Source organism: Nyctereutes procyonoides, unplaced genomic scaffold (genome assembly GCF_905146905.1).
Source record: "Nyctereutes procyonoides isolate TBG_1078 unplaced genomic scaffold, NYPRO_anot_genome, whole genome shotgun sequence".
NCBI lineage: Eukaryota > Metazoa > Chordata > Mammalia > Carnivora > Canidae > Nyctereutes > Nyctereutes procyonoides.
Window position 1 is genome coordinate 18,197,220 of NW_026575141.1, and position 23,611 is coordinate 18,220,830.

Sequence of the window (23,611 nt, forward strand, 5' to 3'; positions counted from 1 at the left end):
TTTGCTAAATTCTGTCTTGTTTTTTGTTTTTTCCCTTCCTCAAGAGTTAAAGAGTTTACTTTTATTGTATTCCTTGTGGAGATACAATGACTCAAATACACGACCAACGTGAAAAAAATAGGTGAGGTTAAATAAGTATAACAAACCCCCCAAAATATGGCTCAGTTCTAACCTTTTCCCAGTATGTGCTCAGAGAACATTCTGATTTAAACAGGCAGCACAGCACAGCAGATAAGAAAAACCGGAAAGAGCTCATAGTCAGAGCTTGTTCACACCAAAGAGTAAAATAAAATACTATTCCTAATTATAGAGTAAGTTGCCACTGATGGTCAGTGGAGTACCTACTTTGGAGCTCTGTGGGAGAAGCACCCAGTTGAGTGGCAGAAGGGAAAACCATGTGAGCAGTCATATGTATCTCAGAACAAGCTTAGATGGTGGTGTGTGGGAAAACAACAGGAAGGGAGATGGTACTCCTTGGTGGAGGTGAATTTGCATTCCGCTTAAAAGTGTGAACTGTGGGAAAAGCACTGTGCCAGAATCCAAGTATTCATCCTGACTTTGCCATAGGTAAGGTTCCGAATTTCTTAGACCTTGGTTTCCCACTAAAAAATAATTAGAATTTAAAAATAATAATAGTAGTTAGATGGATTAAAACTACACTGTCTCTAACTCCTAGCCCTTTCTGTCTGTACTATGCAATATGGTAGCCTCTAGTCAAATGTGGCCATGGAGCATTAGAAATGCAGCTAGTCCATATTGAGATGTGTTTTAGGAGAAAATGCATGCAGGATTTCAAAGACTCAGTATGCTAAATTTATGTTCATTGATTTCTTCCACAGTGTTCTAAGGATGTAGTCAAATTTCTCTGCATCCAATTCTCAACTATAAACATGAAGTCCTAAATTAATTTTAATGACTTGTGCTCTGTTTATTAATTACTATTTTGATCATGAAGTCATGGCTAGATAGAAATTTTTGTTTGGAAAAAAGTAATAATTTGATTGATAATTGATGTGTAAATGGGCTTGGTCACATTCAAAACTGTCAAAAGAGCTGCCCTATGGAGACCACTATTGTGATTTGTAGAATTGTATGTATCAGAGGAGATTGGTAGGAAGAGTTGACCGTCTTGGCGCTAAATCAGACCTGGGTCCTACTGCTGCCTCTATGGTGCAGTAATGTATGGCCTTGGGCAACTCAGTTATGGAACTGTACCTCTGTCTCTTCATATATAAAACAGATTTCATGATATCATCCCTTCCGTGGCTGCTATGAAGATTTTTTTTCAATACCTTTTTCTACCACATCACATTCACTAGGATATAGGACCAAGTAGTATTCAAGCTTTAGTCTGTATCAAAATCATCTGGAAGGTTTGTTGAAACAAGTTGTTGGGGCCGCATCCTGAGTTTGTGATTCATTAGATGTGGGGCAGACCCCCCCAAATTAGTATTTCTAATACGTTCCCAGGTGATGCTGACCGTTAGACCGTTAGACCGTTTTGAGAACCACCACTCTAGACCTTATACTCTCTTAGACACGGTACAGCAAACTTTGGTGTTACGGGCTGGGTTGTGTTCCTGCCCCAATCAATATGTGGAAGCCTTAACCCCCCCAGTGTAACTGTATTTGAAGATAAGGGTTTTAAGGAGATAATCAAGATTAAGTGAGGTCCTAGTCAATTGGGGACCTATTCCAATGGGACTAGTGTCTTTATAAAATGAGAGAATGATACCAGGGATGTGCTCACAGAGAGAATGTGGCCATCTGCAAACCAAAGAGAGAGGCCTCAGGATAAACCAACTCTGCTGACACCCTGAACTGAGGCTTCCAGCTTTAACTGTAAGAAAATAAATTTCTGTTGTTAAAAAAAAAAAGTGAAATATCTTATTAAAAATTTTGTAATACCGATGACATGTGGAAATAGTATTTAGAATATTTGGGGTTAAATAAAATATAAATTAATTTTACCCCTTTTGATGTGGTTATCAAAAACTTATATTTGTAGTTTGTATTATATTTCTATTGGACAGTGTTGATCCATATGATTCTATGAAAAACATTCTCTTGGAATCCCTGGGTGGCGCAGCGGTTTAGCGCCTGCCTTTGGCCCAGGGCGCGATCCTGGAGACCCGGGATCAAATCCCACATTGGGCTCCCGGTGCATGGAGCCTGCTTCTCCCTCTGCCTGTGTCTCTGCCTCTCTCTCTCTCTCTCTCTCTCTCTCTCTCTCTCTGTGACTATCATAAATAAATAAATAAAAATTTTAAAAAGAAAAAGAAAAACATCCTCTTTTGAGTTCTAACTCATTCCATTGATCTATAAATTGGCATGGTTTCATGTTTGTTTATTCTTTTTTTTACTTTTTTTATTGAAATATAATTAATATACAGTATTAGCTTCAGGTATACAATATGATGATTCAACCATTTCTATACATTACTCCGTGCTCATCACAATACATGGACTCTTGTTTCTCTATTGTTTTTTAAATCTGTATCTACTCCTCTGCGTTCCCAATATAATTTGTTTATACAGAGAGGTACAAAAGATATAACAATAGGATTTATTTTAAAGGCAAATTGGATAGGGAAAAATAAGATAAAGCAAAAAGTAACATTGGTACTTAAAAACATCTTTAACAATACTGTCATGTATGCCTGAAGAGAAAAACATCTCAAAACTTGACCCACAATGACATCTCAGGAAGGAGCCAAAATTTCTCTTTTAAAAAGAGTGATTTTAAAAAACAGGAAACAAAAATGCAATTGTAAATGGCCAGAGGAGAATGGCCATTAGAGAATGGCGAAATAATTTCAACCTGGCAAGTTTCAAAACAAGTGTTTAAGGCATGAACAATGATGATGAAAATTCAGTAAAGCCCCTGTGGAGTGCTTAGCTTTGACAATATAACTTCTACAGGTTTTCCCCTTTGCTTGATATTTTTAGTGCCCAAACATTAAATGCCTAAATGTTGCTTTATCCTTAAAAAGATAATCATTAAGATTATAAATGAAAAGTAATTTATTAAAGTCTCCGGTTTAAAACCTATCTTTTTTTTTTTTGAGTTTCAGTTCATCTTATAAATCTTGTTGTTTTGTTTACACATCTAGTAAAATTTTATAGAAAATAAAAGCAATCACTTTTATAGAGACCTTTGAATACTGCAAGCTTAGCCTTAGTGGAGCAGACTTTTTACCCCTGTAATTGTCCTGTTTTTATTTTTTTAATCGTTTTTTTTTAAGATTTTTATTTATTTATTCATGAGAGAGAGAGAGAGGCAGAGACACAGGCAGAGGGAGAAGCAGGCTCCATGCAGGGAGCCTGACATGGGACTCGATCCCGGGTCTCCAGGATCACGCCCTGGACTGAAGACGGCGCTAAACTGCTGAGCCACCCGGGCTGCCCTGTCCTGTTTTTAGAAAACTACATTTATAAATTTATAATCTATTCAGTTTTCTTTTTAAGTACTTCCCCTTGAAACCTGACAAACTTACATTCCTAACACATCAATACTTTTCCACTTGGAAAAAAAACTCTCGAAAATATGGTGGATTAAAATGGTGACATAGTGACTGTAAATATCCAGTGCCCTTATCAATTTTGGTTATTTTAAATCTTAACCAGTTAAAAATATTAAAATAGAATCAATAGACAAACTTCTCCCTCAGATTTCTGGTAATACAAATGTTCTTAAATCCTAAGCGATATATTTATTATTCTTAAACCTGACATTTTTGTTTTGAAATACCAAATTTTTATTTACATAATCATCTTGCTGTTTCATTTTCAACCTTCCCAGTGTGGTTGAAAATCACATCAAGGGAACAGTTTCTCCATCTCATATGAATGTGGAGGAGGCAAAAAATACCTTTTTTTTTTTTTACCCTCTTGGGTTTTCCAGCTGGAGTCCTGTAAATGAGATTGACAGAAGACAGATTAACAGGGGAAAAGTATACAGATTTATTTAACGTCAAGTTTTGGGTGATGGAGCCTTTATTGGGAAATGAAGACCAAAGAATTGGTTAAGCCTGAACATTTTAATGCTAGGTTTGTTGAAGAGTGGAAAGTCTTGGAAAAATGTATTAGCACAAAAGGGCATGAACTAAAACAATGGGAAACTTAGCAAGGCCTATTCGTTCCTTCTTTCTGACTCTTCTTGGTGGCCCTCTATCTGCAGAGATAAGGATGTTCCTTTCCTCCTGGTGTAGGAAAGGCACCTCTCACATAAGAGTCTTAGGATCTGCTTCAGAAGCGATGGGGAAGGCCAGAGAACCCTTCCTGTACCTGCTCTTTCTCACATTTCTTCCCCTTAAAATATATGCTGTGCCAAGTTGCCATATTCCATGGTAGCATGTCCAGAACCCTGTCAGAAATTAAGGTTAAACTCTACAGTGACCATTTCAGATGGGCTATTATTGGTTATTGATCAGAGGTTTGGACCGTAACTCCGGGTCGAAGCAGGATGTGTCAATGGTAGTTGGCCTGAACTGCAGATGGACACCTGCTTGTCATAGCTGTTAACCTGTCAGGAGCTCCAAGGGCCCTTCTGAAGGGGTTGGCTTTACAACCTCAGTCTCCCTGATGGATGTTAGAACCTTACAGAATGACTTCCATCTGATTTGAATAAATGGAAGTCTGCAGCCCTTCCTCTGAATACACCTAACTTGCTTTAATTAACCTCCTTAACTACCTGCTTGAATTCTATATTCTGCTTATACTTTTTCTGTTCTGGCAGTTCCTGAACTCCTAATTATATCTTGATGACATTCAATTTGTTCTGAATACTTCACAAACCTAGTATTCAAAGACAAACCAAAAAAAAAAAAAAACTGCTATGGAATGTTTACCTGAGCAACTTAATTTTGGGATGCTGACCCCAGGACGAATTGGTTTAAAGATGCATGTAATTGGGTTAACTGCTCTGTAAAGTTGTTAATTATGAACTATTTAAATGCCAGGAAACAGTGATTACCCCCACCTCAACCGCCCCCACCCATGACAATTTAATACGACAGACTTAATTTGAAGCCATTCTTTAAAAAAAAAAAAAAATGAAGCCATTCTTTTTCCCAGTTCCTAACAATAAAACAAGCAGTTACATCAGTGACTTATAATTCCATTTTTACCAAAAATGATAGTGTACAAGTTAAAGAACGATGAATTACAAAACACATACCTATTTTGATCCACTGGGAATTACTTTAAGATCCACGAAGCACTCATTTCTACCAATCTTGATTTTTCAAGGGGTTATTAAGGATCTCTGTGAAGCTTATGCATCCCAGACCATATAATCTGCTCTCAGAGTCAAAACTGTCAATAGAGGGAGGGAAGAAGGGTAGGAAGGAAAAAAGGAAGGAGGAGAGCAGGAGGGAAGGAAGGAAGAATTTTATGTTATGTTAATGGATTTCTCCACCAAGTGAACAGACGATGGATGAGTGGTCAGTAAATTCTCTCTGCTGCTTGTGGAGGCCCAAGACATCAAATTGTCCAAAAGGAAATTGATATTTTTTTAGAAAGCATGTCTGGTAAGCTGATAGATCTGAAATTATGAAGTAATGGAGAGTTTGCTTTTTTTTTAATGAATGCACTCTAGATCCAAGGAAACGGAAGCATACTGACTATTCAGGATACCAGGAGACAGACGGAAGTTACATAGGTTCATGGGGTTTTGGAGTCAAGGTTGCACAAAGAAATGAAGGATTCAGGATAGAGCCTCAGCAGGGGCATAGAGAGACTTCCTGGAAATCTGGAAAATTCTCTTCAAAGGACTCCAGGACATGGTGGTTCTCAGTTGTGAGGACATTGGTTGTTTCCTTAGAAGTGGGCTTTCTTGGCTTTCTACGTGACAAGTCCTCCAGTCCTTCCATCATCTTGTATAGAAAACTGGAAGAAAGCCTCTGAGTGTCACCCAAAGCTGAGCTTCTGTGATGTCATTCATCACACTCACATTATGAGACCTGTCTTAGGGGCTAGATGTTCAAAGTCCTCATGGAATTATTAGTCTTGACTATTTTACTGGCAGTGAGACTCTCATGAAAGGATTTAATTATATGTTGTCTTGGGATTTTGTTTGAAATGTTACATGGTCAGAATTTGAACTAAAAGTCCTTTTCTAGTAAGGCATTAGAGTGAGAGCAGGTAGGCAGCAAAATTCTTATTTCCTGCCTAATTAAAAAAAAAAAATGGGGATGGTGGTGGTTGTCCCAAAAGCATTATTACAAGGTAAATTCACTTGGGAGTAGGACAAGACAGTCATGTCATTAATTATGGTCTCTTTATAAACTTTAAAACAATAGCCATGTATTTAAGCAACTACTATAACTTTTTGAATTATGGATGGAAATCTTAAAAAAAAAAAAAACCTCCTATGCTACTTTGATTGGGGAAATAACCCTTAGGCCCAGTTTATCTCAAACATGTCCAATCATAAGAATGTGGGACTACAGAAAAAAATATTCATATGATTCTGCACGGTTAGAGCTTTCTGAGCATTTTTTTTTACTGGACTGTGGAACCTAAGCTTAACAGGCAAGCCTTAAAAAAAAAAAAAGTCAAGCCTTAGAAGTTAAATTATGACTGGATAGATAGTGAGAACTGCAGAGATTTACCTCTCATGAGGTGCGTGGTTTCATTTTCAAAGAGTGGGATAGGGAGAGGGGATAAGACCCAGCTTCATGGAGACATTCCCAAGCTTATTAAGCTGGAGACTGGTCTTATCTCCCCCTAGGACATATGTTACTTTCTGAAGGATAAGAACCTAAGACCCTTCCCTAGTTGAGTTTGTTGACATTAAGAAGATAAGATTTCTCTCCTTCTCCCATAGGGGAAGTGGGGACAGCACTACTTGTCCCTGTCTATATAATCATCCAGATTGGTATTTTTTAGATGCCTCACTTACAATGTAGACCAAGTATAAGATGACAAGTGGCTTTCATTCTGTCACTCTGGAAAGAGGAAATTAGGACATGGGGAGCCTGTGCAATGATTTTCTGTTAGTAAATAGTCATCTGTTCTCCAGAAACCTCATATTTGCATTCAGGATAATAGAAATAAATATAGATACTAAAAACTTCCAAGAGTCAGCTCAGACATGTGTTAACATATAGATTCCAGGCAAACTCTTCCCCTCTTCTCTCCCAGATTCTAGTAAGTCCAGGTGCCCAAGAATCTGTATTTGAGCGGCTGCTCCAGGTGATTCTTATCAGACTTGTTTGGGAAACACCTCACTGGTCCACCATCCAGGAATAAAAAGTGCTTCTTACAGGGGACCAGTCTGCCTCTGCTAGCATGATTTCTTAAGTTCAGTTATCGTACCCGACCTCCACCCCATCTTTTAATAGCAAGTAAGTAGACTTCAGGATACAGAACTGTTTAGTTTAGAGTTTCAGATGAGATTGAAGGTTGACACATCTCTCATTGGGCTTTCTCTGTTATTCTTACTATCCCCTTTATTGTTTTTCTTTAAAAGGAATTCACCATCATAATCATCAGGTATTCTGAAATCTTTAAATGACCAGCCATTTTACTCACCCAACCTATGATTTCAGTATTCTACCAAAACTTCACTGATGTCTCCATTCTCTTTGGTCACTAATTTTATAATCCTTTACATTTGTACATTGTTTTGCAAAGCAGTTAACAAGATGCTTTCACATTTATTGTCCCATCTGAGTCTCACAACAATCTTTGGAAAGAAACAGAAGCTGTTAGGAGTTAGACTGTTTATGTAATTTGAAATATATTTTAAAATATTTGAAGAGTATAAATATTTCAAAATATTTTAAATTAGATGTGAGAAGACTGAAGTCCAGTATACATGTGGATAATGAGTTTTCTAGCTGCAGTGTGGAGGCACTTTTCATTGAAAGGGAATCTCTTTGTTGTCATGACATCAACAGCTAACAAATAATAGGCATTGTGTCAAATCTCATTTGGACATATTGACCTCTTCCAAGATGCAAAGAAATAACTGCCCATTCCTGCCTCAGCTCTTGATAATTATTTTTTTCTGACCAGAAGTAAATATAAATATGCAAGTACATGCACAAATAAAAATATCTGCTTTCAAACTGTGCTTCTCAAATGCCTTTGACTCCTTTAAATATAAATAATAACCATAAACTGTTTATACTTTCACAGTTTCCCAAGATTCATTTAATTCTTAACAACCACATATAAGCTACCTACAATATCCACGTTTTATAGAAGAGAAATAGAGGCTAAGGGAAGGGCTAAGGCCTTGTGCTCAAGAGGTAAAAGATCCTGGACCTCCAAAGAGAGTGTTGAGACTTGCAGTCCAGCCTCCTCCTAGGAAGTGTGAGGACGAACTAGCTGGCTACACCGGGACCCCTTCTTCCCTCATCACTCTGAATGTGTCCCTCTCGAAGCCTTGTGCTCAGTTGAAGACCTTCCCCAATAAGGGAGGACCATTCTTTGGTCAAGGTACACGAGTAGCTGTGCTCCCTGCTAGGACCTCCAAACAAGCTCTGGTCTCCTCCTAGGAAAAGGCACCCAGATTATGATGAAAAACCAATAAGGTGTGTATTTTGCTTAAAATATCATAAGCCCTGAAATTTCCAAATTATTTAAATACAACATTTTGTAAAGTCCCAGACTCTTGGAAGCATGAGTTCAGAGAAGGCCAGGAAAGAATGCTGGCTAAGAGCTAATGTCACTAGCGGTAAGGCACAGCTATATCACCCGAATAAGGGGAATGCTGTGATGGTTAACCCGATAGCAGTTCCAGAAAGACCATGCCCCTCCCTGGTTTTAATTCGCCCACATCCACTTATTAAGCACATTTCATAAGAATTCACTATGGCAATAGCGAAATGAAAATGTTGATGATGCAAAAAAAGATAGCTACTAAGATTAATATCCTAGTCAAAAATGCAAAGTTTTTCCTCTCTTGTAGAACAATTTGTCAAACTGTTGCTTTGAACTGTATTCAGAGACCCTTCAGAATTCAGTTCAGCAAATGTCAGACTTGCCCTTCCTTTGTGTAATATGCATTTTTTTTTCATAAAACAGGATCTTCAGAGGCAGGCTGGAACACTGGAAACTGAAGCCATCTCCGGCGCCTCAGGCCTCCACGCGCTCACCGTGCATGCCTTTCTCGTGGTTTAATGAAAGCCGGAAAGGATCCTATTCCTTCAGGGACCTGCCTTCACCTATGAGTCCCCTTCAGCCTTCTCCTGAAACTCTAATTTCAGATAAAAAGGGGTCCAAGGTAGAAAACACATGGATTTAAAAAGCAAACAAGAAAAACCCCAAATCCTTCCTCCTCTTCAAAGTCTTTGGAAAGCATTCTCAACTTGTGTGTTTACTCTGGACCTGAGAAACCAATGTGATAACACTGCAATAAACCATGCATGGTATTTCTTGTGTGGGGAAAAAGAAGGCCTCATTTAACCATCACCCTCTTTAATGCTGTTCCATTCTAGATTGTATGTTAATCTTTGATTTGCCTGTCTTTTCACATATTGCTATTTAATCTCAGTTTGACAGTTAAGCCATGCTGGGAAAGATGCATTTGAATCATGGTACAGTATGATAGATCTGTTTACCAAGTATTCCACTCTAAATTACATTACAAGACTATTTTTACTGTGCTCTTCGAGATTTACTGGAAAACAAATAAATTTGGGACTGAATATGTGTTCAATATATCTAAATGAAACTCTTTAAAACAAACCAATGCTGACATAGCACCCTTACTTATTTCTACTTTTAAATCAAAGCTAAATGTTGAAAAACTTATAATGTCATCACCAAAGTTCTTTAACTTTAGCAGAATTAGAAAATATAATTGCATGGGTGTTGTTTGTTTTTAAACGCATGGTTGTTATTTCCAGCATGACGCTGCAAACCTTATCTAACATTTTATTGAAACGTATATGGTGGCTAACTTTCACATGTTGTTTGGTCTCCTTTTATCTATGTTCGCTTTTCTTTCTCAAACAGAAATGTGTGATTAATGTGCCTTGAATTTAACTCTTTTCTTGAGGTCAGCAGCTCACAGGGTTTGGACAGGGTTCGGGGTGGTATGTCTGTTGACGATATCAAATAGTAGTGTGTCGTGTTAAATGCTTTCCTGCTTCCATGTTCTCCTAGCCTAGCTCCGTGTGCTTGGATTTAGTCTCCATTTCTGAGTTTAGCAAACCTTGGGGCTTATCTGGCACTGAATTCTCCAGCCTCCGGCATGTAGTTATTTTTGACAACCTATTGAACCCAATGGCAAGGGGACCTAATGGAAAACTAATGGTCCAGGTCCTAAGGAAGCCGAATATGGAACATGATGGTGTTGGCCAAGGGCTTAGAGTTCCTCAGAAGCCAGCTGTTCTAGAATTACCAGCAAAAGAAGTTTTGGCATCAACAGGCCACTTTGATCTTGAAACATTTTTGGTATTGGATTTGAGAAATCCAAATGTAGTTTGAATAATTCTCCTACTCTTGCACTAGCAAGACTACAGATTTGGTTTAAAATATTTTCACAAATGTAGCCACGTGGTCATTGTGAATTTACTTGACTTTAATATCCACTGAACATTTTAATGAAGTTCTGGGAAAGTTTTTTTTTATGCCCCAGCCCTCAACTCTACCAGCCCCGGGTGCTTATCTGTTCCGCAGCCTCTCTGGTGCTCTGCGGGTGCTGTGTGAGAGTTGTATTTTAGCGTGTAACTACTAGTGTATTGTCAGACTGTGACCTCCCCCCAGAACTCATCATCTTGAAGGTTATATCCAGGGGAGGATCTGCCATTTCTCACAGTATTTATCACAACCAACAGCAAGCGATCCTTCCCAGGGGGTACTCAAGCTACCTTTCTAATATGGATGGCCATCTGTTCCTAATAACTCAGGCTCTCCACACCATCTTGTATTTTTACTTGCACTGTTACTCATCGCGAGTAGGGTCAAAGAAGATAGGCTTATTAATATTACTCCTCTAAGCAGTTGCAGAGTATAATGAATGCTGTATCCTTGAAGAGGGATTGAAGAATGATTTTTCCAAAACACTTATCCTTTCATCTGATGGTGAAAGCATCCAGAATTCCCTATCAGTTGCAAAAGGCACAGTGTTCTCAACCACTGCCACTTGAAGGTCATCACCAAACCAAATATGAATTCCTTCAAAGATTACTTAAACAGAACCTTTTTAGGACTTGCAAATACACCTACATCCAGTTCACTCACTGTGCTCATTTAACACTGAGATTCATTTATTTTAACAGAATTTCACCTTCAACGATGACTTCAGTCCCAGCAGTACCAGTTCGGCAGACCTTAGTGGCCTAGGAGCGGAACCCAAAACACCAGGGCTCTCTCAGTCCTTAGCACTCTCATCAGATGAGGTACGCTCAAGGCGCTCACACATGCCTGCTTTCTGAGATCATGCATTGTCCCTGTCACCTATCACCAGGAAAACGTTCTTAAGTAGATTTTGCATATAAATCATCAGGACCATGGTTTCAGGTTTGGTATGAAATCTTCATGATCTCTCTCTCTCTCTATCTCAACATGAAGGCAAAGAATTGTTTCTGAGCCCCTTTACAGCTCTCCAGGGACCTCCTCTGGCTTTCTGATTTAACTGAGATGACTCTGAGCTGGGGGCTGGTAGGGGGGAGGGAGTTGGTGGTGGGAGGCTGGGCACTAGAGAGCAAAAACAGGGACAACCCAGAAAGCACCTGGGAGTTTACGGACTGCACCCCCCCTCCCTCCCTTCCCCCACCATCACGCCTATCCCAGGGCTCTGCAGGTCCCTCTGAGTAGTGTGTGTCCCCTGATTGAGAACCACTGTGGTGGAGAAGGGAGAAAAACTGGGTGAGAATCACTTATTTAGAAGCCAGGGTCAAATTAGCATTGCCAAGAATTCCCAGAAGATAAATGTTTGCAGAGAAACAGGAAATTACATGAGTGATGGACTTAGTGCTGCAAAGATAAGGAGAGGAAAGAAATGCCAGTATTTAGGGCAGGGGGTGGGAGGGAGAGAAACAGTGGAAATAAAGATATTGTTGCTCCACATACTTGCTCTAAGTTACTTCTTTCTAACGTGATTTTTTTTAAACTTTTTGTCTCTTCAATTCTTCTGCCCATACTCTTCAGGCTTGGCATGAATTAAAATTTAAATCTTTGTACTATGTATGTTGTGTCTCCTATTTCTATAACACTTTTCTTTTTGATTCCTTTGTTGCTCCCTCACTCAGAGCCTGGATATGATAGATGACGAGGTGAGCTATCAGTGGGCTGTGTGTGGTGGCTTCTGTGGTATTGCTTGAATATTCTCTTCTCTCTCTGCAAAATGATTTAAAACTCAAACTATACAAGAATACTTGTGTCTGTAGTGGAAGGTTTCTTTATGTTAAATCATTTTGCTCTCTGCCCTTGTCTATACCTAAGTTTAAAAGATGTTTCTGAGTCAAGAGGATCACCAGGTTCGACCTGCAAGGTCCCTCGATCGGTCCCCCATCACCACTACCTTGACACAGTCCATTCTGTTCCACATCCTCTGCCTTCATCTCGGCTTACCCCATCCCCTTGTCAGTGTTCCCTGAGGTGACTCCTGTGTCTCCTCCCAGACCTGTCATCGCCTTCATCGCCTCTCAGCTTAGAGGTTCTAGGAACCAAGCTGCCCTGTGCACTATTAAAAGTGATGTTCTACACTGGGCAGAGCTTGAGATTTGGAATAAACTACAAACTGTTAAGCTCTGCCAGTCACTAGCTATGTGCTCCCGACAGACAAGTAGACTTGCTAAGCCTCACCTTATTCATTTATTGAGAGTCATTATGGACATTACCTGCCCTGCCTCCTTCACGGGTTCTCTTGCTGCTCAAGTGACACCATGGCTGCAAAATTTCCCCTCACAATGCTTGAGGACTTAATTCTGTCCTCTTCTAAGGGAAAGATCCCTCCATATTTGTCAATGTATTTTTCTATACCTCTAATGTCTTCTCAGAGGCTACATGCAGAATGATGCGTTGCATATAGAGATCAATGAAATACTTGTTTTCTGCATCTTATACTCTTTCCAAAGTGTTCTAATGTAAAGGCTTGCAACATTGGAGTGTATTTTTCAGTATTAAACTTCCTGCATTAATAACGCCGCTTTACTGGGGAAATTTTTAGATTTCCAAATACCTAAAAAAATGTAGGCAATAACTGCGTGTGTTTCTGTGTGTGTTACACACACAACTAGAACCATTAGCTTATTCATTTTATGGTTTAAAATAAATGTGGCTCTAGTTGGCAAGAAATTCCTTTTGATAGCATAATAAGCCGTGGTCCTTTAGCATAATAAGCATTTTGGTCCTTTAACAACGCTGCATAACATTCCTACCTCAGATCCTTGATGATGGACAGTCTCCCAAACACAGTCAGTGTCAGAATCGGGCCGTTCATGAATGGAGCGTGCAGCAGGTTTCTCACTGGCTCATGAGCCTAAATCTGGAGCAGTATGTATCTGAATTCAGTGCCCAAAACATCACTGGCGAGCAACTCCTGCAGTTGGATGGAAATAAACTTAAGGTAAAGAATTCTATCTCTGTGTGAGATTACGAGGTACAAGTTGTGTTGCTCATGGCACCTGAAATGTTTTCACTAGAACAAGAGCATTCTGCATATGTGAGAGGTAATTCTTATCAATGGTCAGCAGAGAGGACGTTGTGTCATTTTTGAGTAGTAAATGGAGTTTAGGAAAGTGGTCAGGGACCCTCAATCAAACAGTAGGCTGCTGAGTAGGAGAGCGAGGGACTCCCTCTCATTGCTTCCGCCCAGCAACACATGGTCCATGTATGAACTCTGCTGACTTCCTGTGTAGTATGAGTTGTAATAATGGCCATTGTGAACTCTGTCATCACATTAGAGTTAAAACCTAGATCCATGAGTCTCTCCTTCCTTACTCATCTCTTCTCCACCCCCACTCCTCCCTGCACGCCTCTCCAAAACTGAGGTGACATTCTCCTCAGAACTTTCTCCCCCCCAGTACGCACAGGCCATGTCTCCCTGGCTCCATCCCACTCTCATTTCACCTGTCCAGTCCATCCCTTTTAGAGACTGAGGGGAGCACCGACCCCTGTGGAAAAAGGGCAAAAAGACCTCACATTCAGCTCCCCACCCCCTCAACCTCAGCCCCCTGCTGGGCTGAAGAGCAGATGAGTATCTCTTGACAGTCTTGAAAAGGTTAGAGATCAATCAATAGTGTGTGATTATGAAGGCCCCATTGACAAGGCTGTCCCTGTTGGGGAGATGGATGCATCCTGCTGTTGATTCTGAAGGTCATGAAACATTTAAAAGTACGCAACCAACTCCTCTTATTCTGAATTCCAAACTCACTAAGCAACCTCCTCATTAACAGGATTCCTTTATAGGTGTGCCCACAGGGAGAAAATGGCTGGTCCTGCTGACATGAGTATTTTGGCCCCAAAGACATTTTTGGTCCTCATTGTAAATGACTGCATTGGCAAACAGGAAGCCACTTCAATCCTCCCTGCCCTTCTTGGAGCCCTCTGTGGCAGCAGGTGCCCACTCCTAGCTTTTAAAAATATTGATGAGCTTAGCAATACTTTTGCCTGTAAATGTCTATAGCCCAAAGGTTGGAGAAGCAGAATTGTGCCCCTCTCCCCGCCTTTTTTATTCCTTCACCCATTAAATATGAATTTGGAAGGCATTTATTTAATGGGGTTTAGGGTGTACTGTGTGAGGGACTTCAAAGGGCAAATAAAGCTCAGCCCCTAAGAATGGAGATTTTTGGCAAATGGAAGCAGCTCTTTCTTGGTTTTTACCTCTTTGGTTATGTTTAAATCAGTTCTTAAGTCTGAACATATTGTGATATCAAACTCTTCCCAAGCAAGAGAGGCCATTGGTTTTCGAGTTCAATTTGTTTATGTATTTCCTTCCTAGGCTCTGGGAGTGACGTCATCCCAGGACCGAGCAGTGGTCAAAAAAAAACTCAAGGAAATGAAGGTATCTCTGGAGAAGGCTCGAAAGGCTCAAGAGAAGATGGAAAAACAAAGAGAAAAGCTGCGAAGGAAGGAACAAGAGCAAATGCAGAGGAAATCTAAAAAGACAGAAAAGATGACCGCTGCGTCAGAGGGTGCTGGCGAGCAGTAACACACCTCCCTCTACCCCCAGCACCCCAGACAGCTCTCCCCTCCTCCTGCCCTGCTCTCCTGCAAAGGACGAAGGAACTCGTGACAGGGGTAACGTGCTCTAGGCCTACGGGGGAACCGCATGGGGGCATAACTGCATTTTCTGCAATGATAGAATACACTTTTAATTTTGACCTCCCGAAATAATCCCAAGCCACCTTTGTTTCTTATCAAACCAAGGATCTTATTTGTGAAAGATGCAAAATAGCTGTGTTTTTCTCTTCTGTTACTTACCAGCGTCTTGGGCTGCGTTGGGTGGGTGTCTCACAGGGGGGATCCAGTGTCACCCTGCCCAACAAAAGCATGACACGCCCGGTGGTGTTAGTGGAGTGCCATGACCTTCCAGTCTGGGAACCTGAAACGGGGCAACGGCACAGATCTGGGCGGCCCAAGCACCGGCCTGCCAGGAGATCTGGGCTCTAGGGTCTACGCTGCTGTGTGGGCAAGTTTCCCCCCTCATTTCTGTGTCTGGACAGTGAGCCGACCCCACTGTAGAAACACGGGTGCTCTGCCACATGACTGGGTACCCTGCTCAAAGGCAAGCGCCCTCTCCTGTTCGCTGGGCATCGGAAAAAGAGAGAAGAATTCGTTACCTGTTAACTCCAGAAGGAAACCGAAGCCTTCAGGATGTGGATGTGGGTATTGCCTTGGGGCTCTGAGGGCGACAACTGTCCCCTAGAGTTTGCCGTGAAGGCAGCCGCGGGCTCCGGGACCGTTGTTTGCTCCGCTCCCGCTGCGCGCTCAGCGGGTCAGCGACCCCGACACACAGACCGTAGTTCCCTCTTTCCCCAGCAAATTCGACAGGAAATTGATTTTTAAGGAAACCAACATTTTCAGGTTTCCTCCCCTGGGGAACATTCCGACTAGTCTTCAGCCTGACTGTGACACAATCAGGAACCTGTCACAGATTTTCTACTTAAGATTTCCCAAGTGGGCTCAGTTAGTGTTTTAACAAATGTCCTTTTAAGACCAATAGAAATACCGGTTAGAGAAAATTCAGATTTGAGGAGCGTTCAACCAGAGAAGCAATTTTATCGAGCACATGGAATGTTCCTGTAAAGGAGAGTTGATGGTTTCATTTTAGAGATGTTTTGAATGGTTTTCCTGAGCCATTCTCTTTCGTCCTGAAGAGATTTCCACGTTACAGGTAAAGCTCGTGTAAGAGTACCCACACAGGCTGCAGCCTACCAGTGGAGACAGTCGTGCTTATTTTCAAGCCAGTATTAAGGATTTCAGTGTTTCATCAAACTAATTCAACTGTAGGAGACTAGGGCAGAAAGAGGAGAAAATCAACTCATCTTGAGAAATTTCAAATGATCGGATGTTGTTTGTCATTGTTTTGCTTTTTATGCTTGTGTTTCTGGTTGTCTTTGCTGCGTTGGCTATAAAAATGAGGTCATCCACTTTCCAAGGGACGAGTTTCAAAATGAGAGTTGAGGCCGGACAAATCTTGAACTAGTATTTTACTTCCTTTACTACACAGTGTTGGGGGGGGTGTCTCTGTCCATATCTTACCCTGGAAATGTACACACAGAGCTTGGGGAAGGCTTTTGTTGAAGGTTACAGGTAACAGATAATGTAAAGGGGCTCCTGCCCATATAGCACCATCTCGTTTTTTGGACATTGTGACTTTTTAAAATTTTGATTTAATTTAATTTCTTTCTTTCAATCTTTTTTTTTTTTTTTTTGGCTTGCTTATCTGAAATCTGGAATTGGCTAAACTAGAAACTTATAATTCTGTTCTTTCCCTAAGGCCTGTTATAGTGAGCGCATATTGTCTGTACCCATCCTTTTGTCCCTAGTAAAGATCATTCAGTCAATGCTCTGAAACATAAAGTAACATTGTGATTCACGATTATTAAAGTCACTATGTATGTTTTTCTGACTATCTTCATTTGGTGTATGATAATGAAACTGCCATACTGGATACTCTATTAATATTTCAGATGTGTGGTGCTTTGCTATTTATTAATATCTTGAGAAACAAAGAACCACTATTTATGAACTATAAAATTCAGCAGATCTTTTCTAATGCTAAAAGACTAAATTAGTCAAAATCTGGTAATACTAGTGCTTGCTATTGTAAGTTTTTTGCCATTTTTGCTTATCTGTGGGGAAAAAAGCGATTTGGATCACACTGGAAGTTTTGCTCTGTATTCATTGTAAGAGTGGAAATAGAGGATGATTATCTTAAGTTATGTTTACACTTCAGTAATATTTAAAAATGGTTGTACATACTGGAAATGTCTGTAAGTCTCAATCTCTGCAAATAATTTATGATCTCTATTATATTACATTTTCTTAAATGTCTTAAAAGTATTTTTCTTGAACTTTATTTGTACACTCCCAATATTTAGACCAATGACCAACTGAAAATATTATAAATCAAATTATTATTCCTCAAATCATTTATTTTGTATTATGACTATTTTGATTTTTTTTAAGTTAAGTTACAGTAATTTTAGGTCTTCCAGAGTTATTTTAATATTACTACTTACAACTGCTGAAATCGTAAAAGGCATTTGATTTGACTGTCCAGCCAAGGATAAAATGTAAACTGATTGATCAGAGTATGAAAACAAAGTGCAGGACCTCAGATCTTATGAACATTTTGTTTTCGTATTATTTCTTTTCTTGACTCTAGTGCATGATACCTAATGGAGGTTCCAGTGTCTTCAACAACAACCACTTTAGTGCTAGTGGTTTTCGGTATCCATACTGTTAAACCGAATTGTTGCTTTATGGACCTTAAAAACTCTGCAGTTTTTTATTTATCAGAAAATGAACAGAAAGGGAATATCTGGTTACTGTGAACTATATTCCCTAAATGACAGCTCAGTATAACTCTAACAACAGCCAAATTGTTTTGGGGTATAGGTAATGCTTTGGGGGTTAGGGAATGTGTGGTGAGGCCAAGCTGTAGACAGGGAGCGTTGTATGAGCTGAATGTCTGGGGCAGAGTTTTCCATTAAAGGACTTCAGGTTTTATAACAGATTATTTAAGACCATCTCCCTTAAAGTAACTTACAGTTTATGTAATAGCTATCTCATTCCTTTTTTTTTCTTTTTTTATGTGAATCAGAAGTGTACTTCAGAGTGATACATTAGGGTAGAAACCTAATTTTGCCCATTGGGTCGCACTGATGAAGTCTATTGTTAATTTCATGACAATGAAGGTATTATTCTGTGTTATCCTCCTTTAGCTTGGGTGGTGGGGGATTACCAGCCCTCAACATTACAGAAGTATTTTTAACCGGTAAGGGTTCATGACCTCAGTATGATAGTGCTCACTCCAAACTTAGCTTTTAAGGGGCATGAAATGGAAATGCCTACTCTGTGCTTCTTTGTTGTTGGAAACAAAGTGGCAGGAGGATAGGGGAGGAACCAAATTAACTCTTGCTGCTGCCTTTCATCCTGTGTCAGTCTCTGGCCCCAAAGCTTAAGCCATCTCAGGCTCAAGCTACAAAAATAGTCACAGGTTGTTGGATCTAGCACCTTAATTAGTCTTTATGGTTTTTGCTGAAGATAAAGAATTCTCATCTAGATTCTTTGTGTAATAGGATCAACATGTGCTTTAAAATTGTATTTTAAAAGGTAAATAAAAAATTGCATCTATATGGATATTCTAACTCATTTCTAAATGCTAAAGATTGTATAGACCAAGCTTTAGGAGAAGAAGCCCAGTGTTCGAAGATTCTAAAGGGAGATGTCCCAACCATCCTAAAAGAAATGTTCATACTTTGGATATGTTGTAGCCCCCCTCAATACATTGACATATATAAGAATTACCAAATTCCACTTGAGCAACTAAATTTCCTGTCTCAGTCTCAGTATGGCCCTGGTGAGGGGCATTTCATTCTGGTGGCTGGTGCTCACCTACTTACTGGTAAGTCCGCAGCGCTTTCTGAATGAAAGGTAAAATGGAAAAGAGAAGTCCAGGGTTCTTAAAAATATATTTTGAAATTTACCTTTAGTCAACGATCTACCCATGTACTATTTTGAAGCTAAGCATTTAAGGATGAAGTCCAGAAATAAAATGTGCATATTGTCTACTAGAATTTTCTTCATTACAATAATGAGGGTAGGGAGTCAATTCTCAAAAGAAAGTTGTGTTGTAGGAAATACAAATGTGTTTCGGTGACTCATTCCTGAAAAACAGCCTGGCTACATAGGCAGATTATATTTGTCTTAAGGATTTAAAGTCTCAGGAAATTTAGCCTTGGTCCAAAACACTGGAGAAAAAAATAATACCACACAGTACACCAGTAGTATTTGAGTAACTTATAGTAGCGGCATAGAATATATCCAACCAGGAAGTCAGAGGGCAAAGAAAAACCTTACAGAATCAGTTTTCCCCTGGAAAATAAAAGCATCAAGTTCTACCTTATGGTAAACAGAGTCTTTAAGTGCTTGTGTGTGAGCATCTTTGTGGATGTGTCGAGGGAATGTTGTGACTTGAAGGCTCACGTACATGAGTGGTGAGGATCAAGCACAGCGTGTGACCTGCTTCCAGATCTACAGAGTGGGGAAGGAAAGAAATGTGATGATTTCCAATCTTTGGCCCTACCCCAACCCCAAAACTTCTAGAGATTCAAGAATGAATATGAGGTAAAGAATAAGAGAACCAGAGGCAACTTCTCAATAATGTGCATGCCACGTGTGTAGATGTACAGAACTACATATGTGTGAATATATTCCCACCTTACACACACACACACACAGCAATCACATTGCACATATATATATATATATATATATATATATATATATATATATAATATGAAACTTGGTAATGTCAGTTAGGACCCCCAAGCAGTAATCATAGCCTTATTGCCACTTTTTGTGTGTGTATACATTGAATGGCTCATAAGATTTTAAGAGATTTTTTTAATGTAAGTATTTCTACTAAATGCACTTATCCTTCTACATGTTTATATATTTTGGTAAAATTGATTTATTAGATACTTGGTATTTTAGTAAGATAAAGTTTCCTCAAATGTTTGGTTAATGCTTTTGATGTCAAGATTGCACATTGCTGAGTTGAACCTCAGAAATTTATGCAGCTTTGGGCATTTCAACTGTGGACCGCAGTTTCCTTGGCTAAAAATTGCACCATGTGTTACTGTGCATTCGCTCATGCTCTGCAATGATGTATTTGGTAGCTGTGATGCTTAAGTCACTAACTACTGGCTCTCTGATGGCACTTTTGCCATCACATGATCATTTATTTACTTCTTTTGTGGAGTGATGGCATAGTTAGGTCATTGCCAAATATAATGCAAGTGGATATGGGTGTGAGTGTGTTGTTGGAAGGTGTACATTTCTCTTTCTTTCAGCTCTTTTACCCACCTACCCAGCTTTTCTTTGAAGGATTTAATCCTTCATCCATGAAAGAACAATTGGCCACAAATAGTTAAATTACCTTGAAAAGTGGGAATTGATAGGCACTCCAGCTAGGTAACACCTTCCAACAACATCAGGTTTAGTTAATGCTTTGTAAAACCCCTTAGAGATATATATATATATGTGTGTATATATGTATATGTATATATACATATATATGTATATATGTCTGTGTGTGTGTATGTATACGTATATGTTTCCCTTAATATTATTTATGGTCATCACTACTGCTTTTATATTTTTTAATGGTGTTGCAATTAAACAACTAGTACGCCTGCTACATATCATTAACAGAACCAGCCAGCTGAAAAAAGAAACAAGAGAGAATGAATTCTGTTCCATTGTAAGCAGTTGATTTATTTTAATCTTTCTTTATATATCACTAAAAGAAAAGAGTTGTTTGAAAAATCATTTTAAGTCCAATAAATATGGATAGCATGTTATCTGAAACTTTTAATTTGTACATTTTGGTGTCTGATCATTTGCATGGAAGAGACAATAGTGCCACGTCTGAATTGTTCTCTTGTGCTTGGTTAATATGTACTTTCTCTAGATTGTTCCGTTTCAAGCGACATTTCTTACTCTTTGGTTTTCAGAGGCATTCAAAGCAAACTATCACAACGGCCCTCTGTTTTCTGACCAATCTAAAAATACCTGTGATTAAATTTAATTTGTCAGTGTAAATAAATTTCTTGCCAATGAGTATTATTGTTGTTAGACAACGAATGCAATAAAAAGAGAAATATGGACATCTGTCTGAGTAAGGTTTTTTTTCCCTCTTCCATTTTCACCTTCAACTAAAACAAGCCTTGACTGGGTAAACCTGCATTAACTGTCAAAATATATCTATCAATCAAGAGCAAAGTGCACATTTTCCATGGAAATGTAACTAAAAATAAGCTTTAGCCCCGGTAAAGTGTAAATTGGCAGCTCGAATTACATATGAAAGCACAATTATGGAACGGGGCATGAAGTGAAAGATGCTCCACCAGAAGCTCCCTCACCCGCCTTCCAGTTCCTGTTGTGCGTTTCCGGTCCCTGTGGGGCCCACGAGGGTCTGTGACGGGGCGGGGGGGAGGCAGTCAACAGCAGGCCTCACACAGCGCAGGGCAGGCTGGGGGGTAGGCTTGGGGGCAGCCTGGCCCACAGTACCGGGTTCTAAGCAGCAATTTTATTTCTAAAACCTTAAATGTTCTGAAGACTTGAATATAACAAATGGGTATTAATTTCTCTATCTCTCTCTGTCTCACACACAAACACACACACACACATACATGAACCATAATTGATCTGTGACTAAGCCTTGGGCACCAAATAAATGAAGTAAGCTGGTTTCTCTCTTCCTCGGAGTGTTATGAAACCCCTCACCGAGGGGAAGCATGTGTCTCTTTTTGACTGATCTTGAGTGGATGCTGTGTCAAATTGAATCACTTGCTTTCTTTTCCTGTTGGGTGGGTTGGGGGCAAAATTTGTTTATTCTGTCAAGAACAAGAGAAAACAGTATAGTTATTTCATTGATGATATCAAGCAACTCTTTTTAAAGGAAATATGTGGCTTTTTCAACATAAGCCCAACAGCTAGCAATAGTTTCAAAACAAGATTTCAGAAAATCCAGCTTCAAGGGCTGTGAACAGTATCACTGAATAATTGAGCACTCATAGGGCACATGACATTAGGCTCACTGAAATCGTGACTAAAATAACTCTAATCTGATGTGAGGAGAAGTGTTTTTCGATCCAGACAAAATGTTCTTCTTGTTTCTTACTTTAAGTTAGTAGCCTTAAAATGTTGGCAGTTTTCAATTTATCAGCAAACAATTTTTTCCCAAAATGCTAGACCATCATCATGGCAAGTGCCTTAGAAGAACTTTGTTTCTAACATGACTGCTTGAGCATCCCAGAGAAATAATCCAGCCTGGAAGTCATACTTTCAGAAGAGACAAAGACAGGTAACCGCTTCATACCAGCTTTTATAAGAAAATGACAAAAGTCATCTTTTCTTCCTAATCATTGTCCCTCAAAAGATAGGCCAAGGCTGTTGATTTTTAAATGTTTTTGTTTGCCTTTCTACTATTTTCTTCAAAGCCTCCCCTGCAAGTTACAATAGAAAAAAAGGTAGCGGGGAGGGCCTTGGGTGGCTCAATAGGATAAGCATCCAACTCTTGATCTCAGCTCAGGTCTCAATCTCAGGGGGCTCAGGTCTCAACCCCATACTGGGCTCCAGGTTGGGTGTGGAGTCTACTTAAAAAGAACAACCAAACCACCACCACCATCACTTGTATCAACAGTACTTTGGGGCATTTAGCTTTACCTGAATCGATGATAGACTCCATTCTGTATTCAATCACTGAAGCAAACAAACGTCTTCTTTTCACTGGGTCAGAGAAACTAAAATGTTTATGCTAAGATAATGGACACTCCCAAGAATATTAAGATTTTCCTACACAACATCACTACCAGAGAATTGAGTAAGTGCAGGTAAAAGGAGAAGTGGGATAAAGTTTATATTTACTGAGAAAGTCATACATAGAAGGTAAATGGTAGGGGCGCCTGGGTGACTCAGTTGGTGAAGCGTCTGCCTTCCCCTCAGGTCATGATCCTGGGGTCCTGGGATTGAGCCCCGCACGGGGTTTCCTGCTCAGCGGGGAGCCTGCTTCTCTCTCTCCATCTGCCTCTCCCTCAGCCCATCCTCTCTCTCACTCTTGCTCTCTGCCTCTCTAAAATAAATACAATAAAATCTTTGGGGAAAAAAAAAAAAAGAAGGGCAAGTAGGAGTCAGACTGTACCAGTGTGTCCCATGGCCTTGCTAAGGAGGTATGTCTAGAGGGGACTCTATGCACATCTAGTTTCCCAGCAGGTGAACCGGAGCCCCGGAGTGAGGACGGCTGGTTGGGACAACATGTGAGGCCATCCTGCTCCTCTGTTTCCTGAACAAGATTCATCAAGGCAGCAAAAAGTTCATGTGCTCCCAGGCAACACACACTTTAGGGAAAGTACTTTCGGATCACACACAGTTAAATGATTGAAGGCCTGACAACTGACACAGCAATGCTGGCCAC

The 23,611-nt window shown here is 39.8% G+C and overlaps 1 protein-coding gene across 6 annotated transcripts in view; it reads left to right on the top strand.

The window, feature by feature from the left end:
• PPP1R9A (protein phosphatase 1 regulatory subunit 9A) overlaps positions 1-21,296 on the top strand; it is a 314,579-nt gene extending 293,283 nt beyond the window's left edge. For 3 of the 6 annotated variants that reach the window (XM_055307549.1, XM_055307550.1, XM_055307551.1), the window contains 5 exons: positions 9,037-9,235; positions 11,238-11,357; positions 12,210-12,233; positions 13,346-13,528; positions 14,903-21,296. In XM_055307549.1, coding sequence (XP_055163524.1) covers positions 9,037-9,235; positions 11,238-11,357; positions 12,210-12,233; positions 13,346-13,528; positions 14,903-15,112 — 736 coding nt within the window. In that variant the 3' untranslated portion in view covers positions 15,113-21,296. The remainder of the gene's footprint in view (positions 1-9,036; positions 9,236-11,237; positions 11,358-12,209; positions 12,234-13,345; positions 13,529-14,902) is intronic. The other 3 variants (XM_055307552.1, XM_055307553.1, XM_055307555.1) reach the window with 3 other exon arrangements.
• The last annotated feature ends 2,315 nt before the right edge of the window (positions 21,297-23,611 follow it).